Source organism: Colias eurytheme, chromosome 14 (assembly GCF_061535395.1).
Source record: "Colias eurytheme isolate Ceu_HAF_F1 chromosome 14, ilColEury1 Martin Lab GWU primary, whole genome shotgun sequence".
Lineage (NCBI taxonomy): Eukaryota > Metazoa > Arthropoda > Insecta > Lepidoptera > Pieridae > Colias > Colias eurytheme.
This window is the reverse complement of record NC_142993.1, coordinates 11,033,741-11,055,482: the sequence shown is the minus strand read 5'-3', so window position 1 is coordinate 11,055,482 and position 21,742 is coordinate 11,033,741. Positions and strand designations below refer to the sequence as shown.

At 33.9% G+C, this 21,742-nt stretch overlaps 3 protein-coding genes across 3 annotated transcripts; 2 read left to right on the top strand and 1 right to left on the bottom strand.

Annotated features, from left to right (window-relative positions):
• The first annotated feature begins 42 nt into the window (after positions 1–42).
• Positions 43–1,155, top strand: LOC149903122 (ribonuclease P protein subunit p40-like). The gene has a single exon (XM_090109502.1). It carries the CDS (start codon positions 119–121, stop codon positions 1,139–1,141), a length of 1,023 nt encoding a protein of 340 aa, XP_089965628.1. The 5' UTR covers positions 43–118; the 3' UTR covers positions 1,142–1,155.
• A 455-nt stretch (positions 1,156–1,610) lies between these two features.
• Sod1 (Superoxide dismutase 1) lies at positions 1,611–11,324 on the bottom strand. Its single transcript, XM_090109323.1, has 4 exons — positions 11,135–11,324; positions 10,726–10,776; positions 3,693–3,863; positions 1,611–2,174 (listed from the first exon to the last, which is right to left on the bottom strand). The coding sequence occupies exons 1-4, from the start codon at positions 11,198–11,200 to the stop codon at positions 1,995–1,997; spliced, it is 468 nt and encodes a 155-aa protein (XP_089965449.1). The 5' UTR covers positions 11,201–11,324; the 3' UTR covers positions 1,611–1,994.
• Positions 11,325–18,050: 6,726 nt separating this feature from the next.
• On the top strand, positions 18,051–19,825 carry LOC149903120 (uncharacterized). The gene is made up of 3 exons (XM_090109442.1): positions 18,051–18,189; positions 18,427–18,462; positions 18,798–19,825. Exons 2-3 carry the CDS (start codon positions 18,427–18,429, stop codon positions 19,422–19,424), a joined length of 663 nt encoding a protein of 220 aa, XP_089965568.1. The 5' UTR covers positions 18,051–18,189; the 3' UTR covers positions 19,425–19,825.
• The last annotated feature ends 1,917 nt before the right edge of the window (positions 19,826–21,742 follow it).

The window sequence follows — 21,742 nt, the reverse complement described above, 5'->3', positions numbered from 1 at the left end:
ATGTCAGTGAATTTCTATTTTCTGTCACAACAAGTAAAGTTAATGCGGCATGAAAAAATTCCACAGAAAAATTCTTATTTAGAAAATAAATATTGTCATTTTTATACTTTTAAGCAAGATGCTTTGCCCCGAAGTAAATAATTTTCCACCGCCTAAAACTACGTGTACAGTGCGGAAAAATTTAAATGTAGAGAAAACAGAAAACATAATAAACCTGAATAACTTTTATAGAAGTGCTATAATAACTTTTCCTGATGAATTAAATGTACCGAGTTTAATTCAAGAGTGTTTTCTGGATGACAGTGATTACTATAAGATCTTAAATTGTCCTGTGGTTGAGTTTATTGATCCCGTCTTCATCGAAACTTTCGTTCGAAAAGGGAGGTTATATTGTTTATCAGTTAATAAAAGTTGTATCACTCATAATAGTGCAGCAATAACACCAGACGGAATATTAACATTGAATATAACAGACTATGTTTACCAAACGCTTGGTTTGGAAGGAATAAAGAGGCCGCATAATTTTCACGAAGTTCGGATTGATTTAAAAGATATAAAGCGGAGCGAAAAGTTAAAAAATGCTTTAAGCAAGCTAGAGCTGTTTAATTTCTATATATCTTGGGAGCCACACGACGAAAACATATGCCCATCAACAATTGCTAAATACTTTAGTGATAAAAACTACACTGTATCACAACATGCCTTACAAGCTAAAAATCTATCTCCGGAAGTTACAACAATACCATCTCTAATTGACATAGATATAGATGAAGTAGTGGAATGGTTGGGAATGTTAGCACACAACGCTAATTTGACACCAGACGAGAATTACATAAGTACATACTATGTACCTGAGAGTGGAACAAATTTGCAGTCAACAAGAGTAGCAGTACTAATCATAAAGGGGTTTATGACACCCAATATAATAACTAAAGTATGCAAGGCAATATCAGAATATGTTTTAACAAGAGAACTAGAGAATTATTGGGCAGCATTGAGCATACAGACAGTGGAAGAAAGTTTATATCAATGGCATTTTAGCAGTCAAAGAATGTTCCAATCACACAACTCATCTTGTAATATATTTTTTACACACAATGATCAAGTTATTTACTCTGTAGGACAATTAAAGTATTCTTGATAAATCATATCAATGTGTAATTTATTTGCTCCTAGAACAAGGCCTTACAAAAACTTACTTGGGATATTTACATAACAAAATATATGAAATTCAATATTTAACTTCATATTATTTTTGTACATACTAACTGCTACTAGTGTATTTTCAGAATAAGGATATATGAGATTTTAATACGCGGCTGACATCAATAATAATTAGGGTTGCGCGTGCCTTTGAAATGAATGAATGATTACTGGGCTCCTCAATCTCTTTAACAAATGAATTTTATACCAAACAAAATGTCGATAGAAAAATGGGATGCCTGCCCATAAGTGCAAGGGAGCACACAATATACTCTACTGTTCGCACTTTCCCTGTGTGCCATGAATGTTCTTGTCGACTATAGTGCTTACATTGATTATAGAATATTTATGACATTGTAGAAGGTCATTTAGTCACTTACATTAAAAATAAAACAAGATATATATTCCATAATATTTATTTAGTAAACAAAACAAGCATATGGCAGACAGGATTTAAATAGAATATGTCCCTGCACCAAAATAACAAAAAAGTGAAACACGAGATTTCAGGGAATGCTAATCACACCAATAAGTAGTTTATAATTTAGATTATGCTTAAAATATGTTTGATGCGTAACATCAAATTTTAAAAATGTTGCCAATACCAATTTCATCACACATACTATCAATCTTTGATATATTCCACACAACACCCTGATATATCAATTATCATTCCACACACATCAAAATATTAACGAAGTTAGCATAGACTACAAACTATAGACAAAATTGGTACTGGCAACACTATTTGTTCAGTTTGGCGCCAATTTTAGGTGCTATTTTTTTTTAATTTATTCAGCTTTGGCCAGTCCAATGACTCCGCAGGCGATACGAGCTCCAGCATTGCCAGTGCTCTTGCTCAATTCGTGGCCACCAACACCAAGGTCATCTGGATCAGCATGGACAACTAAAGTGCGGCCGATAATGCTGTGGGGTCCGGTGAGGGAAATCTGCGAGTCTTGGATGCACACCTGTAAAGTTGATATTTGTTTAGTAGTGTTGTTTCAGAAAATATTGAGAAAAGTTATTGGATATAGAACTATTTAAATTGTTATAGAATATTAAAAGTAGTTATAGGATTTAGAAATTAAAGATTTTTAACGGATCTTAAACGCAATTTATTCATTTTATTATTTTCCCGACGTTTAATTTCTAAACGTATAATTAATGTAATACTCGCGTAAAATCAAACACTAGAAAATACTAAGTTAGGGGATATTGAAAATTAATGTCTTAGTTTCTAAATACCGATTAAGACGTTCATATCAATTGTTTCAGTTGTATAAGTAATATAGGTTTAGACTTTAGATTATAGGCTAAGTTGAATTGAATAATTACAACCACCACCTCTGTTCCACACATAGTTTGAATTTATTTCCATTATGAAAACAAAAAAATAAATGCAAGTCATTGTGCTCATCATCATTTTAATATTGACCAAACTTCAAGGCCACACAAATTTTACATTTAGAAAACCGGCCAAGTGCGAGTCGGGCTCGCGCACAAAGGGTTCCGTAGCAGCAAATATAATAAATTACAGTTAAATCAACCTATCTCAAAAACTATAAGAGATACTTTGATCAAACCAAAAATCGTTGAAAGAGTTAATTAGCATGCATCACCTCTATTTTTTTTAGAATTTTATACCCCGTAGTTATAAAAATAGAGGGGGGGGGACATACTTTTTACGACTTTGAGAGCTGATATCTCAAAAACCGTTCACTTTAAGAAAAATGTTTTTTAGAAAACTTTATATCATTTTAAAAGACCTTTCCATTGATACCCCACACGGGTATGTACATCGAAAAAAAAAATTTCATCCCTCAGTTACATGTATGGGGGGCCCCACCCCCAATTCTTTTTTTTACTATTTAGTGTCATATTTTTGTAGCGGTTCATACAACACATATTCCCATCAAATTTCATCACTGTAGTACTTATAGTTTCCGAGTAAATCGGCTGTGACAGACGGACAGACGGACAGACGGACAGACGGACATGACGAAACTATAAGGGTTCCGTTTTTGCCATTTTGGCTACGGAACCCTAAAAATGTTCAACTAAAAACTAGACAGAATAGATTTTAAAGCATTTGAAATTGAATGCTTTAAAAGTTAAAACAAAATATTGCAGTAGAAATATACCAATCTTCCTAATTTTTGGATATCTTTAAAGTCACACAACTTCATCATATTATCTTTCCGCCCGCGGCTTCGCCCGCGTTTTCAAAGAAAACCTCGCATTGTTTCCGTTCCCGTGGGATTTCCGGGTTTATCCCGGAAATCCCACGCTTATGTGTTATATGTTAATCCAAGTTACCCTCTATATGTGTGCTAAATTTCATTGTAATCGGTTCAGTAGTATTTGCGTGAAAGAGTAACAAAAATACACACACACACATTCAGTCTCACAAACTTTCGCATTTATAATATTAGTAGGAAGTAGGATTAATAACAAAGGATAATCATTATCATTCGCTATCTACTTACTTTAGTAACACCCCCATCACTGCTGGCCTCAATGTTGCCCAGATCACCCACATGCCTCACGCTAGCATTGGGGGCTCCGTGCTCTTGTTTCAACGGGTTGAAGTGAGGCCCCGCGGACGTGCAGCCATTGGTGTTGTCTCCGAATTCGTGCACGTGGAAACCATGCTTGCCCTGTAATTTATTAATTATATTGATTACATATAAGCTGGTGAAAAAGATTGAAACAAATTGACATTTCATGAAAAACATAGAAAATTTGGATGGTTTTTTGAGATAGTGTTTAACTTAGTAGCAAATATAGGCTGTGAGAGCAGTTAAAAACATTGAAATCAGTGTAAACCCTCTGCGATTTATAGCAAGTTATAGAGAGAAGCAGTAAATATAGAGATAGTATGGTATATAAAATATTAAATATGTCGGAGATGGTCAATAGCATGGATGTAAAACGACTCGAAGCACGAGTTCCTCGTGGTGGCAGCACCGTAGCTACAGTGAAGTTGGCGGCTTACTTCATGCTTGTACCGGGTCTAGCCGGTGAGGGCTCGCCCTCGGGATGGCACTTCACATTCGAACATTGGAAGAGTTCGGACCTTCCACAACTTGGAACTGTTAACCTTTTCTTTGCTTGTGTTTAATTTTAATGTGTAATGTGTAACGTAACGGTTATTAAAAGTGATTGTACTTTGCTCAATTACCCACAGCTTGAAAATACATTCACATTCTGCACCTTTCCCCGATAAATATATAATTCATTATTATATAAAGACAGATAATCTTTGTACCTACTTCTGATTTGCACACTTAATACTCAAACAAATCAGTAAGCATAAATTTACATATTTAAATAATGTATTATGTGTTCCGTTTGACGTCCGTAGTCCATTATGAGAGAGTACATCGCCTTTTTCCCCGTGAAGTCGCTAGATGGTGCTAGTTTTAAGCCCGTCACGTGGTACCGCCGCCAGCGCCGCGAGTGGTGGGAGACAAAACTCACCACAGTTCCAGCAAGCCACCAGAAATATTCTCATTGTTGCGTCGTTTTTCAAACCGTACGCAAGTCGTTAGATTACATGTAATTTTAAAATACTTTATTTTAAATTACATATATACATAATTTAAATTTAAATAATAATTTTATACGAACTTTCGAGATTGAAGTAGAAAGTTCAGTTTTTTCTTTTTAAATAGTTTTTATTTAAGTCCGTTACGTTTCATAGTGAAATGAATATTCAAGTGTTACCTGCGTTATCGTTATTTCAAACGAATAACGAAAATCGGATTTATTTGAAGTATAAATCTGCAACCACGAGCGTGGCATCGCGACCATAAGTCTATAGCGCAGGCCAAGGGCCTACCGAATCGTGTCGAGCGTCATAACAGCGCGTTTTCTACGTGTTTCGAGCTGAGTTCTTTTTGTTCGGGGTCCAGCGACGACGAGGAGCCGCCGCAGCGTGTATGGCGCCGCCAGCGCGCGTTCAGGCGCTCGTGTGATTTTGTCTCAACACGGTGAGTCATGTTATTAATACATTATACGTGATTTACGATGATTTCAATACAAATATTTCAACGTTAATGGTTATTACTGGATGTTACGCCTTAGATAACCTATTTTCACAAATATCGGTTTTAAGATAGTTAGTATATTAATTGCCGAAAGCAGATTCGAAAAGTGTTTCGAACTTTTGATTTTATTCCTCCTTGAATCGTATTCGCTACGCGAACATTCTAAATGTATGTGAATTGTGCCTTCCTTTTCCGAATTGAGGGTAGATATCAAAAACGAATTCTTAATCTCGTTAGATTAGAAAATTCATCCGATACGAGTCGAATCAAGTAGAATGTATTTGCCTATATCTTGTAAGCACAATAGAAATAGGTAAATTATTACGAATTCTTACAAATATATTAATAATTTTTGCCTGACGCATTAAATTAGTCCGCGACTCTGTGCCTAATTACTGCTAAATTTAAATGCGACTTCTATTCTCTATACAAATAAAGTTAAGAATTAATAGAGATGCTTTGACGGGGATTATTGATAAGTTTAAATTCATATAAAATTCCTCCCGCTGGGGAAAGAATTTTTAACTTTCCTACTAACATGAGTAGCATATGCAGATAGGCGGATTTGATAAGTTGGTTTAAAACTCGTCACAATCAGTTTTTTACCAGTACATGCAATAACCGTTAAGATCGACTTTTTAAGTCGTTTCAAATCATTTCATGAATACTAAAGTTAGAATCAGGAAACACCAAAAGAACAAAAAAGGGAGGGGGGGAGATTTTCAACAAATAAAAGCTCAAATTAATCTCGTCACCCTCGAATACCATGTAATTCGAAAACCAGCCATAGTTTTCACTTAAGAGGTAATAATACTTATTTATTCTTTAACTCTTGACATCATACTTTATGTCTTTGAAGATTCAAGTCACTATTGAAAATCAGGGGTTCGTCAAACGAACACCATGACTATTGTTAATCACCCCTTTTCATAATTAAGAAAAGCAAGTTCTGCAAATACAGAGTAATTTTCAATTTCACACCCACTGTTAACTGTGACATGACATACTCAACATAAGATCATAAATTTTTGTATTTGCGAGGCTATCGACTACCCGTACGTATCGACGCCTCCTATATCCTTGTATCACTATTGTATACCATATCGATATTATAATTATAAATACATCATAAACGAAGGTCAATTACTTAAGATAACGTATCAGCCCTTCGGGCTAGCGTCAGCTCAAAGAATGTTTGCAACAGTCACAAACTGGACTGCTGAAGAACCAAGGGACTGTGGCCTTTACTTGGTGATCTACATGGGCAATGATTTGCGTTCACCAGAACAGCATGCACACCACATTGAAATGAAATGAAATGAAATGAAAGGATTTATTTTGCAAGAAATGTGAAAAATTTACATAATATGTTATATTGTTTCATTATTCCGCACAAATCGTCAATTGATTGGCTTGCAGAGACTTTGGAATTACAATTCAACTCAATTCAATTCGAAATGAAAGTTCGTCTCTAACCTACTTTGGAATATCAATCCGATAGAATCTATTCTGACACCCGAGCGTTGCTAAGATTTTCTACGAATGGTTTGGAGCACGGAAGCAAATTTGAAATTGGCGATGGAAATTAAATTGAAAGTGTCAGTGCCTTAAAACAGGCTTAATAGCAGGCAGTTGGTCCCTCAAGCAGGCATACCACCTCTTAGGGTTTCTCAACTTTGCAACCTTCATCACCCTCCGGGGAAGGATGCACTGCCGCATGCTATAGCGCCAAGGGAACGCCTCTCGGGGCTTATTACCTTTGCAACCTTCATCACCCTCCGGGGAAGGATGCACTGGCGCACGCTGCAGCGCTACAGAAACGCCTCACAGGCTTATAACTTTTGCAACCTCTATCACCCTCCGGGTAAGGATGCACTAGAGCACGCTGCAGCGCTACACGAACGCCCCACGGGCTTATTATTATTTTTGCAACCTCCATCACCCTCCGGGGATGGATGCAGTGGCGCAGCACGCTGCAGCGGTACAGGAACGCCTCTCAGGCCTTTTATTTGAAACCTTCATCACCCTCCGGGGATGGAAGCACTTACGCACGCTGCAGCGCCACAGGAACGCCTATCAAGGTTTGTCATCGTTGCAAATTTTATTACCCTCCGGGGAAGGATGTACTGACACACGCCATAGCGCTACAGGAACGCCTCTTAGGGCTAATCAACTTTGAAACCCTCCGGGGAAGAATGAACTGCCGCTCTTGTTAAAGATCTAGTTCAAAAACATCTTTTAAAAGCAAGTAAGTGAAAAAACAAGTATAATATCTACCAGCCGTATCCAATTCACAGGATAGTCTTGGCAGTGAAGGAAAGGACCTTGGACCCAGTGTCATTGAAATGTTTGCAGTAATAGCTTTCCTAATCTTGACTGTCGAGGTAGTAAGAAAAAATTTCATTCAAAGGCAGAACGAAATCTCTTTGACAAGAGTTATTAGTTTGAACGTTTGAACACTTCACAACCTTCTAGGGCTGTACAGCTAGGAAGCCGAATTCTCGCGCAATTGCACCGGCTCCTAATACAACGTGCTCGAACAGTCGACACAAACATTTCCATTCAGAGGGGAATTCTACAAATAAATTTTGATCACAGCTCAAACAGCTTACGTTATTTCAAGTAAGACAGTCTTAAACAACCGGCTCTATTGCCTCGAGTTCATTATAATAGTACCCAAGTGGAAGAAACCCTCTTTGCACCTAGACCGCAAGAGGCGTGCTACTATCAGGATAAGTCCTCTCAATCGTTCACTGACAAACACGCACAGGTTCAGCTCCAACGCAAATACAGAACCTACAGCTGAAAGTCTGGCTCATTTTGAATAGGTCAACCTGTTTTACACCTTGATGGACAGCTTAAAAAAAAAAAAAAAAAAACATACATAGACTGCTGGTGACCACTGACCAGGCTATAAAAGGATGCTAAATACTTAGCTAAATTATAATGTATAACTGACGGTTTAGTACACTATTCTTATACATAAAATCAGTCAGTTTGTATTAAAATAAAAATTATATTAAAATTTCATTTGATCATTTAAGCAAATATTAATTACCTTAGGGTATTTCCTTAGCTAGAACAAATCTTTCAAAATTACAAATCCGGAAGGCAAGGAAGGTTATTCAAAAACTCTTATCGAGATATTTTTAAAATAAATCAGCATAATAAAAATAATTATTTGACTATGTGATTTATAAAATTAATAAAAAATTGTTTGCATTTATTAACGCGCAGCTACTATACTGTGATTACTGTTATTAGCTTTTGGACGTGTTCTCTATTTATTCCTGTTTACATTGCAATTCAAAACAATGGGTCGAGAGTGAAGACGCGTTTACCTCGCATTCCGCAAGTTAGCTAAATTATTGTCACATATTATGTAAATATGAATCCAGTTTCAAGCGCATTTTCCAATCCATAAGAGGTTCTCTGACTAATCTCTTTATTACTACACAGCATCCGGTGAGACCAGCTACAGCGGCTATCATTGGTGGCAGGGTAAAGTGAGCTCTTTTAGAGTCGAGTTTGAAATCTGGGTAATGTTACATAGTTATATGTAGTAGCATCATCAATCTATTTGGAGAAATATCTAGTTATATCTAGCTATGTTTATAAACATTATTATTTACGTACATATTTTTAAAGAATATAATAAATTCGATCACAAGGTGGCATTCGAACCCCCGTCTTTCCGCCACATGGTGGAATTATTATTATATTATTGTCGTAGTGTATCTAATACTAATCAAAATAGAAGTCATTAGTATTCACAATCGAGATTTTTCAGCCTACTAAGGTTTAAGTGCATATTATACTGATTAAAATGTTGACAAGATATACTTGAAGTATATTTATGGATGTATTTTATGCATGGTATTGAGACAAATTTTCAATAATTATCAAAGTCATGATTTTACACATTATATACTTTGTTTATAGGATGTATATAAGCTTTTTGGGGCATTACTCTATCACATTGTTGCATCTTATTTATCAAGCCACCAGGAGATATCAAACAACTCTCTCATAATGGACTACGGACGTCAAACGGAACACATAATATATAAATTTTACCTTAAAATAAAATTTGTATTATGTTTCCTAAGACGTCCGTAGTCCAGATAAGGTCTTCCTGGTGTTATTTTTGCACCATTCATTCCGTATCATTTATGAGACGAACAATGAGAATATTTCTGGTGGCTTGCTGGAACTGTGGTGAGTTTTGTCTCCCACCACTCGCGGCGCTGGCGGCGGTACCACGTGACGGGCTTAAAACTAGCACCATCTAGCGACTTCACGGGGAAAAAGGCGATGTACTCTCTCATAATGGACTACGGACGTCTTAGGAAACATAATACAAATTTTATTTTAAGGTAAAATTTATATATTCTAATCAATGTTCAATGCTTTGTTACATCAGTAATGTTATAAATACCTGACCCAGTAACCCAATGAGACCAATAAATTTTATTTAATGTTTAAATTCAAAACTTATTTTTACAAATGTCTGGGCTTTTAAAATATCCTTTTAATTGAAATCATGTACTATATAACTTCCTATAACTTTGAATATTCTATTGGTTAATAACTTTACATAAAAATAAATAAATAATCTTCTTATATATAAAAATGAATCCCAAAATGTGTTGGTAAGCGCATAACTTGAGAATGGCTGAACCAATTTCGATAATTCTTTTTTTATTATATTCCTTGAAGTACGACGATGGTTCTTATGTAGAGAAAACGTAAATATGTACCACGGGCGAAGCCGGGGCAGACCGCTAGTAATAAATAAATAAATATTAATTATATTTGATTTTTATATATTTTAAATTTGAAGCAGATTTAAGTAAAAGTCATCAGTACTGCAATGCTCTGAAATTCTAGTTATCATTTAAATAATGAAGATAACAATTCAATGAGAATTTTAGTAGAGTATGGTTCAAATTACATATTCCAAATAAAAATAATCAAACCATAGTTTATAGAGTACAAGGTCATCTGACCCTCACTTAATATATTCTTATTTTTTGCCTTATCATTTTCATAAATATTCATATAGTACATATGCTTACATCATTGCAAGTTCCTCTATATAATTTCAATTAACAATTTATTAGAAAAAAAAGTATCTGAACTAGAAGAATCTATGTTTATTCCTGTCAAATTTAAACTGCCTGTAGCAATTTCACTGTTTACCATTTATAGAAGTTCATAATTATAAAAATATATTTTATGTAAAAATTGAAATTAAACAATTTAAAATTTATTGCTATTGGTCACACTGCATGTATTACATATTTTGTTTCCAGTCATGAATATCACAAGCTGATATAAATCGGAATTGTAGGTTACAGGAGTGTTTTAAATTCTACCGCTTTCTATGAAAGCAATCTGTATTATTATGAATTATTATCTGTATCTGTGTATTTTAAGTATTAAGTTATATTGAAAAACAGCAACTCACCTTAGAAAGACCTTTGACCTCTCCAGTTACAACTACAGGAGACTTATCATCCTGTAATACATAAGAATACGCTCATTTAGATGAAACATAATAAAGTGTAATTTATAAACTCATTATTGCATAATAATGTGGTAGTGTGGTTCATACACTGTAGCTTGAGAATATACACATATACATAGATTGTAGTGAGAAGTAGATATTATTATCAATAGTTACGACTTGAGTTGCAGTGATAAAGCTTCTAGAAATTACTATGTAATTAAATAAGTTCGAACTTATTTTTCCTCACGATAAGGACACGTAGTAATTATTTATCATACCCATCTATGCGATAATTATTGTGTAAAATAAATACACTCTTTACGGGTTATTTACAAGGTCATTGAAGCGGAAAAAAAAATAAACCTACCTTCTGATCGAAAAGCACGGTGCCGCTTACATCACCATTAAGCACGCAGACAGCTTTGACAGGCATTTTCAAATGTTTTAATTAATCAATATCAATAATAATACAAGAAATTAATCTCTAATTTCACCGGCTATTCACAAATAATTAAAATCGGCGAATCTTTACTTCGTTCCACCTTGGTAGCAATGACGTAAATGAATATAAAATTTATATGTCAAAGTCAAACCTGACATAACTCTACATACATACCAGTCGAAAAATAGTAATTTCAGATACATATGTACCAGTGCAAACTTAGCACCCCATCAATGGAATTTTGGGTCGAAAATGACCTTGATCGTTAGGTCCCCGTTAGGTCCTTTAAGGTCCCACAATTTTTTCGTTAGGTCCCCTTTAGTTTTTTTTTTAATAATTTTTTAAATTTTAGGTATAAAAAAAAATGCACTTTAGCACCCCATCCATAGAATTTTGGGTCAAAAATGACCTCAATCGATAGGTCTCCGTTAGGTCCTATAAGGTCCCACAATTTTTTCGTTAGGTCCCCTTTAGTTTTTTTTTAAATAATTTTTTTTTAATTTTAGGTATAAAAAAGTTACACTTTAGCACCCCATCCATAGCAAAATTGGCAAATTTTATCAAAATCGTATTCTTTACCGTTAGGTCCGTATGGGCTCATCATTGAAATTGTTGAATTATTTATTTTATTAAAATTATAAAATAATAAAAACCTGCGCATGCGCCTTAGAGCATTAAGGCATGCGCACATCATACATAAACAGCGCGAAATTTAAAATGGTATCGTTTCATTTATTAAATAAATCTATTGTTCTGAGAGTGCTTATTTATTAAAAACCTACTTTTCAACCTAGAATTAAAATAACCTGGTATTAGTGTCAATCTATGGTGTCAATATATTTTTTGTAGCGGCCACAGGGCCACACTACGGTCGAGGTATAGATTCGGAAAGAATAACATGCAACAAATCATTAATTTGATTCGGGATGACCTTCGCGTGGACACTCGAGGGGGCGGTATTCCAGTGGAACTGCAAGTGATGGCAGTTATTCGATATTGGGGCCGGCATGAGGTAGATGTGACTTGTGCTCTAGTTTTGGATATATACAATAGAAAAGCCTGTATAACGATCTATTACATTACAGATCCAAGAAGATTGTGCTGACATTCACAGAATGAGTCAACAGACACTTTCCCGTTTGTCCCGAAATGTTGCTATTGCGTTAGCTTCTAAAAGTTCGCGTTATATTAATATGCCGTCGAACTCAACCGAGGAAGCCAAAGCAATTAGGAAATTTGAGGCCATAATATGCGGGATGAAGCGTATCATTGGTGCAATAGATTGCACTCATATTAAGATACGCAAAGTGAGTGGAGAGGCTGGACAGTACTATGTTAATAGGAAGGGACATTACTCCATTAACACTCAAGTATGAACATTGTACAATAACATTTTAGTTTGATCATAGTGTATTTAAAGTAATAAATTTTCATTGTTATGTGTGCTATTATGTGTTTCTAATTTATAATAATATTGATGACAATAATTACAGGTAGTATGTGACTCTGACCTTAAAATCTGCGATATTGTGTGTCACTGGAGAGGAAGTACACATGATTCCCGCATATATAGAGAAAGCTCAATAAAGCGGAGGTTTGAGGAGAATGAATTTCATGGGAAGCTGATTGGAGATAGCGGGTATCCTTGTACTTCGCATCTTCTAACACCAATATTAAGACCAAGGACACAGGCAGAAGAAAGGTACAACCTGAGTCACATACGAACGAGGAATACTGTAGAGCGTTGCTTTGGGGTGTGGAAGCAAAGATTCCGCATACTCAACGAAACAATGCGAGGGTCTCTGCAAGTGATCAAGACCACTATTGTTGCTTGTGCAGTTTTGCACAATTTAGCAATACTCTTTAATGAGTCTATTTTAAATCAAGGTATTTGTGCAAACTAATATGTAAACAAAGTATATTTAATAATGCCAATACATAAAAAATAAGCATATTTTAATTCTTTATTTTGTATTTTTCTAGATCCTTCAGGCCTTGAAAATCAATTATTAATCGATCCAACTATCCCTGATAATATAGAAGATGAAGACGGAAATATAAACAGGGCCATTTATATTGAAACTTATTTTAATCAATAAAAACCATATTTTATTATTTTTCAAAATTTATTTTTTTTAAATATTCCTCCTCTAATGCAAGTATTTGGAGCTTCTTCTCGTGAAGCTCCCTCTCTTGTTCTATTCTTAATAGGTGAAGCTCCCTCTCTTGCTCTATTCTTAATAGATGCAACTCTTGCTTTTTTTTGCAAGGAGGAATAATTGATGCTCGTAATTGGAATTTGATTTCCCACTGTAAAAATAACATAAACATTAAACATTATTTCACATAAATCACAGCTGAACAATAAGCACAGGAAATTTCATGAAATTCTATTTTCAACATTACATACTTACGTTTTTTTTGGTTTAGCTTTGAAAATATGATGTGTAGGATTTATACGTGGCAATTCAGTGGAGAAATTTGGCAATTCAGGCTAAAAATAAAAAAATAATAATTATTTTAAAATAATATAAATTTTATTTATAATACTGATATTTTTGTATAACATAACTGATAAAAATATTATACAAATTATTATATAATATGATTACCTATGCATGTGCAGTGCTTTCATCATTTTCATTCAATTTCAATGTATCATCAGCAGACTCCTTAGTAACTTCCTATAAATATATAAAATATAATTACTCAATCTCACAATAAAAAACTATATATGCATAGCGCTATTATCCCTTAATGGATATTCCAAATTAAGGAATAATAGCAGTAGAAAATGTAAAAAATATAAACCTGTTGGCCATGTGTTGCATCGCTATCGAAAGGATTGTTATCAACCACAAACTCATTAGGAAGAGCTGCTATAAGCTCTTGATCTTCAGGCGGAGGACTTGGTGGCGGAGGTCCCCCGCCTGTCATGTTTCTTGCCGTTCTAAATTTGTGTTCCGAAGCCTTAGCTTTCTTCAAATTCCTCCACTGATTTTGTATTTGGCTTAAGTCCCTTTTATGGAGTGAAATGATATTATAACTGAAATATAAATACAATAATAATGTTATTACACTGTAACAATTTATTAAATACAAGAAACTGTTAGAATAAGTAAAACTAAAATAACCAAGACAAAACATCTTCCCATGCAAGTTTTTTTGCTGTATTTGTATTAGTCGACGTATCCTTATTCTCTAATATAATATGTGCTCGCTCGAGCACTAATTATTTTCGAAGCACTTTCTAAAGAGCAATATATATTTATTAATAAGCATTAAAACATGTAAGGAAATAAGTACATTCTATTAGATTTCTTGTGTACATTACGTACCTTATCCTCCTCACTCCAATTCGTCGAACGAGAACGTTTATTGATCATTGAACTCATTTTAAATTAAAACTGAATTTGAATTTATCAAAAATCTCAAATCTGTACAAATGTTTGAAATTTGAAAGTTATCAATATCCTGTCAGTTAAACGTCATACAAAATAAAGTCTACCATTCATATTTGTCAAAAAGTACATTTTTAGTCAAGTTTTACGTGAATAGCGGGTTTTATTTCGATAATGTTACTAGAAAAAAATACATATATTGACGTAACTTAGTTGAGAGACTGCTGAGATAGGTTTATAAGTACCTAAGGGAGTATTCAGAGAGAAAGCTTGAAACTTATAAGCGCTTATCGGCGCTTGTCATGTTCATATATTTTCCTGCGCGGGTTGACAGCACTGACAGGAAAATATATGAACATGACAAGCGCCGATAAGCGCTTATAAGTTTCAAGCTTTCTTTCTGAATACGCTGAGAGGTGTTTATGCAACAGATCAGTCAGTTTTTATAAGTAAGGCTGGTAATTTTTTACGACATCACATTAGAAACCTCAAAAATAGCAGTACTTCTCCACTATTTAATGGATGTTATTATACATATAAACCTTCCTCTTGAATTACTCTATCTATTAAAAGAAACTGCATCAAAATCCGTTGCGTAGTTTCAAAGATTTAAGCGTACAAAGGGACATAGGGACAGAGAAAGCGACTTTGTTTTATACTATGTATAATATAATAATGATAGTGATAGCACAGTATTACAATATTATTTCCTACAGTAAGGAAACGCCTTTGATGTCGCGCGATGCCGCCGCCAGCGTAGGTACTTACGCTGCCACACGAAAATACGCTAGGGTTGCAACAAATGGGAAATAAAACAATTGTGATTATTAATATTATGATGAAATCATTTATTCATATGTACATTCAAAATAATTGCGATTATTAAATCTGATGTAATCATTTGTTCATAAATATATAATTACAGATATTGCACTGCTAAATATTATTTACGTGGACACTTTATTTATTTATTTATTTATTTATAACACTTCATTGTACAAAACAATATAGGAAATTTGGTACAAATTAGTGAGGTACAAAAATTTTGCACAATAGGCGGCCTTATTGCTACACAGCAATCTCTGCCAGGCAACCTGGTAGGAAAGGAAATGTGAGAAGAATAAGGATAGCGCAAAAAAGAAATAAAAGAAAGAATATATTTTAAAAAAAAACTTTATTTTTGGATGTTCTTAATTGTATATTATACCATTTAAGAAGTAATGCATTCGCATTGGGATGTACAATCTGATTAGAAAATAATGAGGACAACATATACATAGCTTTGATTTTAATTCAACAGATACAATTATTAATACAATCTTTCTGAAATATTGTTTCCTTCTGGGATTTCAATGTAGATTTACATCCGTAAACGGAACAGTTTTTGCGCGCCATAATAGAATATGTAAATACCTATGTATAATAAAATTATTACACAAAAAATACGACTGCGTCGTCCTTTCGCGATAGTTAATGCAAACTCAGCGTGATTGCATTAAGCGGCCCGCGTCGCCCGACCCCCCGCCAGTTCCCCTCCGTTTCTCTGCACAAGTACATTCGTCGCCATACTGTAGGAAATATGGTGATACTGTGGTGATAGTCCGGCTAACGAAAGATAAGACTGGAAAAGGCGGCAAATTCAAAAAATCATCATATTAAGGTAACCTAATGGTAACTTAGGTTATAGTTGGAAATAAAGTTTTGATACTTTAATTTATTATTACGAGCTTTGTTTTTTTGAGAGATTAACAACCTCTACAAACTCTTCATCTATATAATATTATATATATGTAATCTGGTACAGTTATCTGATACAGATAAAAAAAAGAACAGCTAGTGAAAGTAATAAAAAACATAATAAAATACAATTAAATTTTGTTTAATCAATATAATCATATTAAATCTAAAAGCCGCGTTCAGCCGCGAATAAAGAATAAGAATCACTATCATTATCTCTGACATCATTAACTCTTCCATTTCTGCAGTTATTCCATCTTGTTTTTTTTGTACTGCTCTTCAACATGAATAACATGGTTCGGTCATAGAAGAAATCTCGTTGAGATACTGATTTTGTGTCTTTAAACATTTTGAACGGACAGATCGTTCAATTTTATATTGTTGCTTTAATAGTTTATAACTGGATTACTGGTATCATCCATGCAAAATAATAATAATAATATTAAACAAATCATATAATGTGCAATGCAATCAAGATGAAAAGTATCAAAATATCAAGTCACACTGTGTGTTTTTCCTTGAAAACTACATCTCTTTCAAATTGTTTCTTTTTAAATTTATTAATCATAGTTTAAAGTTTTCGTCATGTTTTCAACTCAGTTTTCAATTATTAGAAATCACTAAAATCCTAAGCTAAAATCGCAGAAAATAAAATCACTTTGACAAGCTTTGACACATCAACAACTCAGGTTTTAATGACAGTTAACTGTTAAGTGTTGCCAAATAAATTTTCGAAATAAAAAGCCAGTCTCATCTTTCGAACCAGACGTGACTAGTATAGATTTATTTATTGATTTAATAAATGAAACGATACCAATTTAAATTTCGCGCTGTTTATGTATGATGTGCGCATGTCTTAATGCTCTAAGGCGCATGCGCAGGTTTCAATTATTTTATAACTAGTGCCCCGGCTTCGCCCGTGGTACATATTTAGTATCCTATATCCTTCTCCTGGCTCTAAACTACCTCCCTGCCAATTTTCAGCTAAATCGGTTCAGCCGTTCTTGAGTTATAAGTGGAGTAACTAACACGACTTTCTTATAAATATATAGATTTTAATAAAATAAATAATTTAACAATTTCAATGATGGACCTATACGGACCTAACGGTAAAGAATACGATTTTGATAAAATTCGCCAATTTTGATATGGATGAGGTGCTAAAGTGTAATTTTTTTATACCCAAAATTAAAAAAAAAATATTTAAAAAAAAACTAAAGGGGACCTAACGAAAAAATTGTGGGACCTTATAGGACCTAACGAAGACCTATAGATTAAGGTCATTTTTGACCCAAAATTCTATGGATGGGGTGCTAAAGTGTAATTTTTTTATACCTAAAATTTAAAAAATTATTAAAAAAAAAACTAAAGGGGACCTAACGAAAAAATTGGTGGACCTTAAAGGACCTAACGGGGACCTAACGATCAAGGTCATTTTCGACCCAAAATTCCATAGATGGGGTGCTAAGTTTGCACTGGTTACATATGTACAGTTTTCTTAAAACTAAAAATTGTATTTGTATTTTAAATCCTAATTTTGTATTGAACGTGTTTAAACTTATCTTAGTTCATTGCATTTTTTATCCTAGATTAATTTTAAAAAGTAAAAACTGTGTGTTCTGTGGTGTTCATGGTAGGTACACCATGCTTTGACTTTGACATATTTTCATAAAAGATCGAGCTCTTTGAATTTGTTTGAAAACTCAAACAAATTCAAAACAAAAATATAATTTGTTCTTTTAAAGGAAAAATATTCAAACTGAATAACCAGCAAGTTGAGCAAAATAAAGGAATCATGGAAGGCGATAATATCGCTGTGTTTAATTAGCGTCAACCCCAGGTGTAAGTTCTTTATTTATTATTTGTGTCAGATTTTTGTTTTGCTTAGTCAATACTCAATATAATTTTATGAAGTTGTACAGGTTCATTAATTTATGAGATTAGGTAGTGTAAAATTAAAGAAAAGTTTTATTATCAGCAATGTTTTTTAAATGATGAATTGTTAAAAAAAAAACATCTAGAGAGGTTATGGTTAAGTACATAATACTCGTATTTACTTTTTCATATTTATAATTACAGATGGAAGGAGTTCAAATGGTGGAAGAAGGACCAAGGGTATGTTATACTGTGTATTAAAAACTAATTTTCATGAGGTGTTAAATTACTATCAAATTAATTTAGATTTTAGTCAATTAAATCATCTTAAATATAAATTAACCGCGTTTTCAAAGAAAACCCGCGTAGTTCCCGTTCCCGTGGGATTTCCGGGATAAAACCTATCCTATGTGTTAATCCAAGTTACCCTCTATATGTATGCTAAATTTCATTGTAATCGGTTCAGTAGTATTTGCGTGAAAGAGTAACAAACACACACACATCCTCACAAACTTTCGCATTTATAATATGTATTAGTAAGATTTAATATCTAAACTGTATTTTTATTGCTTTAGGTATGTCCATTATGCTCATCACCAATTAAACTATTCTTTATAAACTATAATGAGAAACTGTTAATGTGTGAGAATACAGAATGTGAATTTCCCTTTGGTTATGAAGAACTACAGTTTGTGCAAGTTGATAGTGCAGATAACGAAACAGGGTCGATTAAAAAGCGACATTTCTTTTCATCACGCACATCAACTTCAGGTGTATCTGTTACTGATGTAGATAAATTATACAAAGCATACGATTCAGATGACCTATCAGAAACCTCGTCTATCCATATGTTCTCAAAACCACCTCTAAAATCGTATAACAGAGACCACAGGAAAATAGAGAAAGACATGGAGGATTTGAAACAAATTAACAAAGAATTGGCTGAATTGAATAGCGAAACGAAAATTACAAATAAAACAATACACAATCAAAAAATGATTAGGAATTTGTATAAATTACAAGAGCCGTCGGGTGTTAAATTATTGAAGCCGCAAGAATTGCAGATTATAAAGAAGAAAGAAGCAGCGAAACTGCAGGACGTTAAAATTGATATTGATAAAGGGAGTGATATATCCATTATTAAAATTGAGTTAATTAGTACTGAGAATAGTAATGAATGTGACGATGATGATGGGAAGTAGTTAAATGTTTAATTATTTAATCGTCAAGTCGCCATCCACTTATTACAAAAATAGACTACCTACTAACCAGGTCTAAAACATATTTAAGCCATATAGTCCATTGAAATGTTACATTTTTAGGCCTAACCTTACGTTTTCAGAGGATGCAATTTTATTTTTTTGATGTGTATATGTCAGTGTGAAGCTAAAACCAAGTTTGTGGGGTCGCCATCCTTGACCCACGGCCGCCATCCTGAACCGAAAAAATAAAAAAAATAAAATTGCGTCCTCTAAAAAACGCAAACCCAAATGTAACTTTTCAATGGACTAATAACAAACATGTTTTAGCGTTAAAACATAGACAAGGACTTTAAACCTCTGTACTGAAGTGAAGCCGTGACTATACAGTCTGCATTTAAACCAAGTTAGAGATTGTCTAATCTAAAAATGAACGCCCCTCCACTAAACTTAATTGTTTCAATGTGTGAGGACAAATAATTATTGAACCACTTTATATGTGTGCGCGCGTCGATTCTACTGCAAACTTTGACACTCGCGCACTGATTTGTCAACTAATCGGGCGATCAGTTCAGGTGCCTAGCATTGTATGGCGGGGAGAGCGCGCTATGTACGGAATGACACGTCCGTTCTGTCGTGCATCGCGTCATTTATGCACTAGTTGGCCAACTGGTCCTGTCGTTCGGGCATGGACGGGACTGGAGGACTGAACGACCAATGAGGCAGACCTATTTGTGTGTATTGCGTCTATACACGTACTTTAAATGTGAGCGTAAACACAGTGGAGGGGCGTTCATTTTTAGATTAGACAATCTCTACCTATTTAAGTTTTTGTAAGAAGATGGAGTAAGTTTGTTATTTATTGTATTATTATTTCAGAAAAATATTTTTTTTTATTGTTTCATCATGAATATATTTCAAAACTCATGAGAATTGTTGAGTGCAAGATTATTCTGTCTTCTCTCATATTTTCTTTATAGTTACTTAAGTATTTTAATTTATTAATTTTATGATTATGTACTAAACATAATTTATTTAGTCAAGAAGTGACTATAAGTTGGAAAATTTGTTATAAGGTACTTCAATTGTGATATTAGGTTAGAGTGACAATAAATTTATATTTTTTTAAACTGTTTGCATATTTTTTTTTGTAAAATAATCCACCTATTTAGGATACATAATATTTTGTGACAACTACGATTACGATTTTCGCTTATTATGTTTAACTTTTATACGATTCAAAAAAAGGTGTACAACTGTTAAAATCACTTCTAGCATCTGTTGGAATTTTAAAATTTAACCTATGTCCCTGAAAAAAAGGAAAAATACCGGCGTTATTTAAAATGCCTGTATCCGTCCCCTCCTTAATAAGAAATCCTTGGAAATTTAAATTTTCGAATGTACGATTTGTAAATTATTGTGTTGTTCTTTATTAAATTATAAAAAGCTTTCGGCTCGCCTAATTAAATAAATTTTAATGAGAAATTTGATCACCGCCGCAAAATATTTTATGACAACGTCCCGCTACTTTCCCGACTATCTCTAATTCTGCAGTTACTAAAGTCATATCATTAAATCGTTCCGTTGCGAAATCAAAGAAATGCAAACAAACACACTTTCCAATTATAATATTAGTAAGAATTACGGCCAAAAGGCCAACACGATTATTTGTATCTATCTACGACTACATGGATGAACAAATTATCACAATTCATATAGTTCGATTCAAATTTATGGCGGTTCGGAAGTTAGGTGCAGGTGCGAGTGCGGGTGGGCACAGGTTCCTATAAGCGTCCTGCTAATACCTAAAATTGTTTTCTGCGCACCGGATCGTACGGTGTTCCGAGCCGCCAATTGAACTGTACCTGTTGCTTGGACAATAATATCGTTTTTTTTTTTACGCTGCAATAGTGGAACGCTTGGCCACGATCTCGCCTGATGGTAAGCTGAGATGTGGCCTAAGATGGAGCGCGCTTCCCTAGAATGTACCTGTTCACACTCCTCTTGAAGACCCCATATTGTACTCATCGGAGAACTTAATTCGTACTCCTTTTACCTTTATGTGCACTTTTTCATCCAGATTTAATCAGTTATTCTATCCATTATACACCATCATACACCATCCTCTGTATAACACTTTCGGTCAACTTAATTTTCACGTGATAAAATTGTATTTAAATATGATTATTAACTACAGAACTATGTGCATGGTTATTAGCGAATAGTAAATAGATATCGGATATACTATCTCGTTACAGGAAGGCAATGCAGGACGTGCAGAGGATTTTGAACTTGACTTTCCCTCACAAGTTCTACTAGTT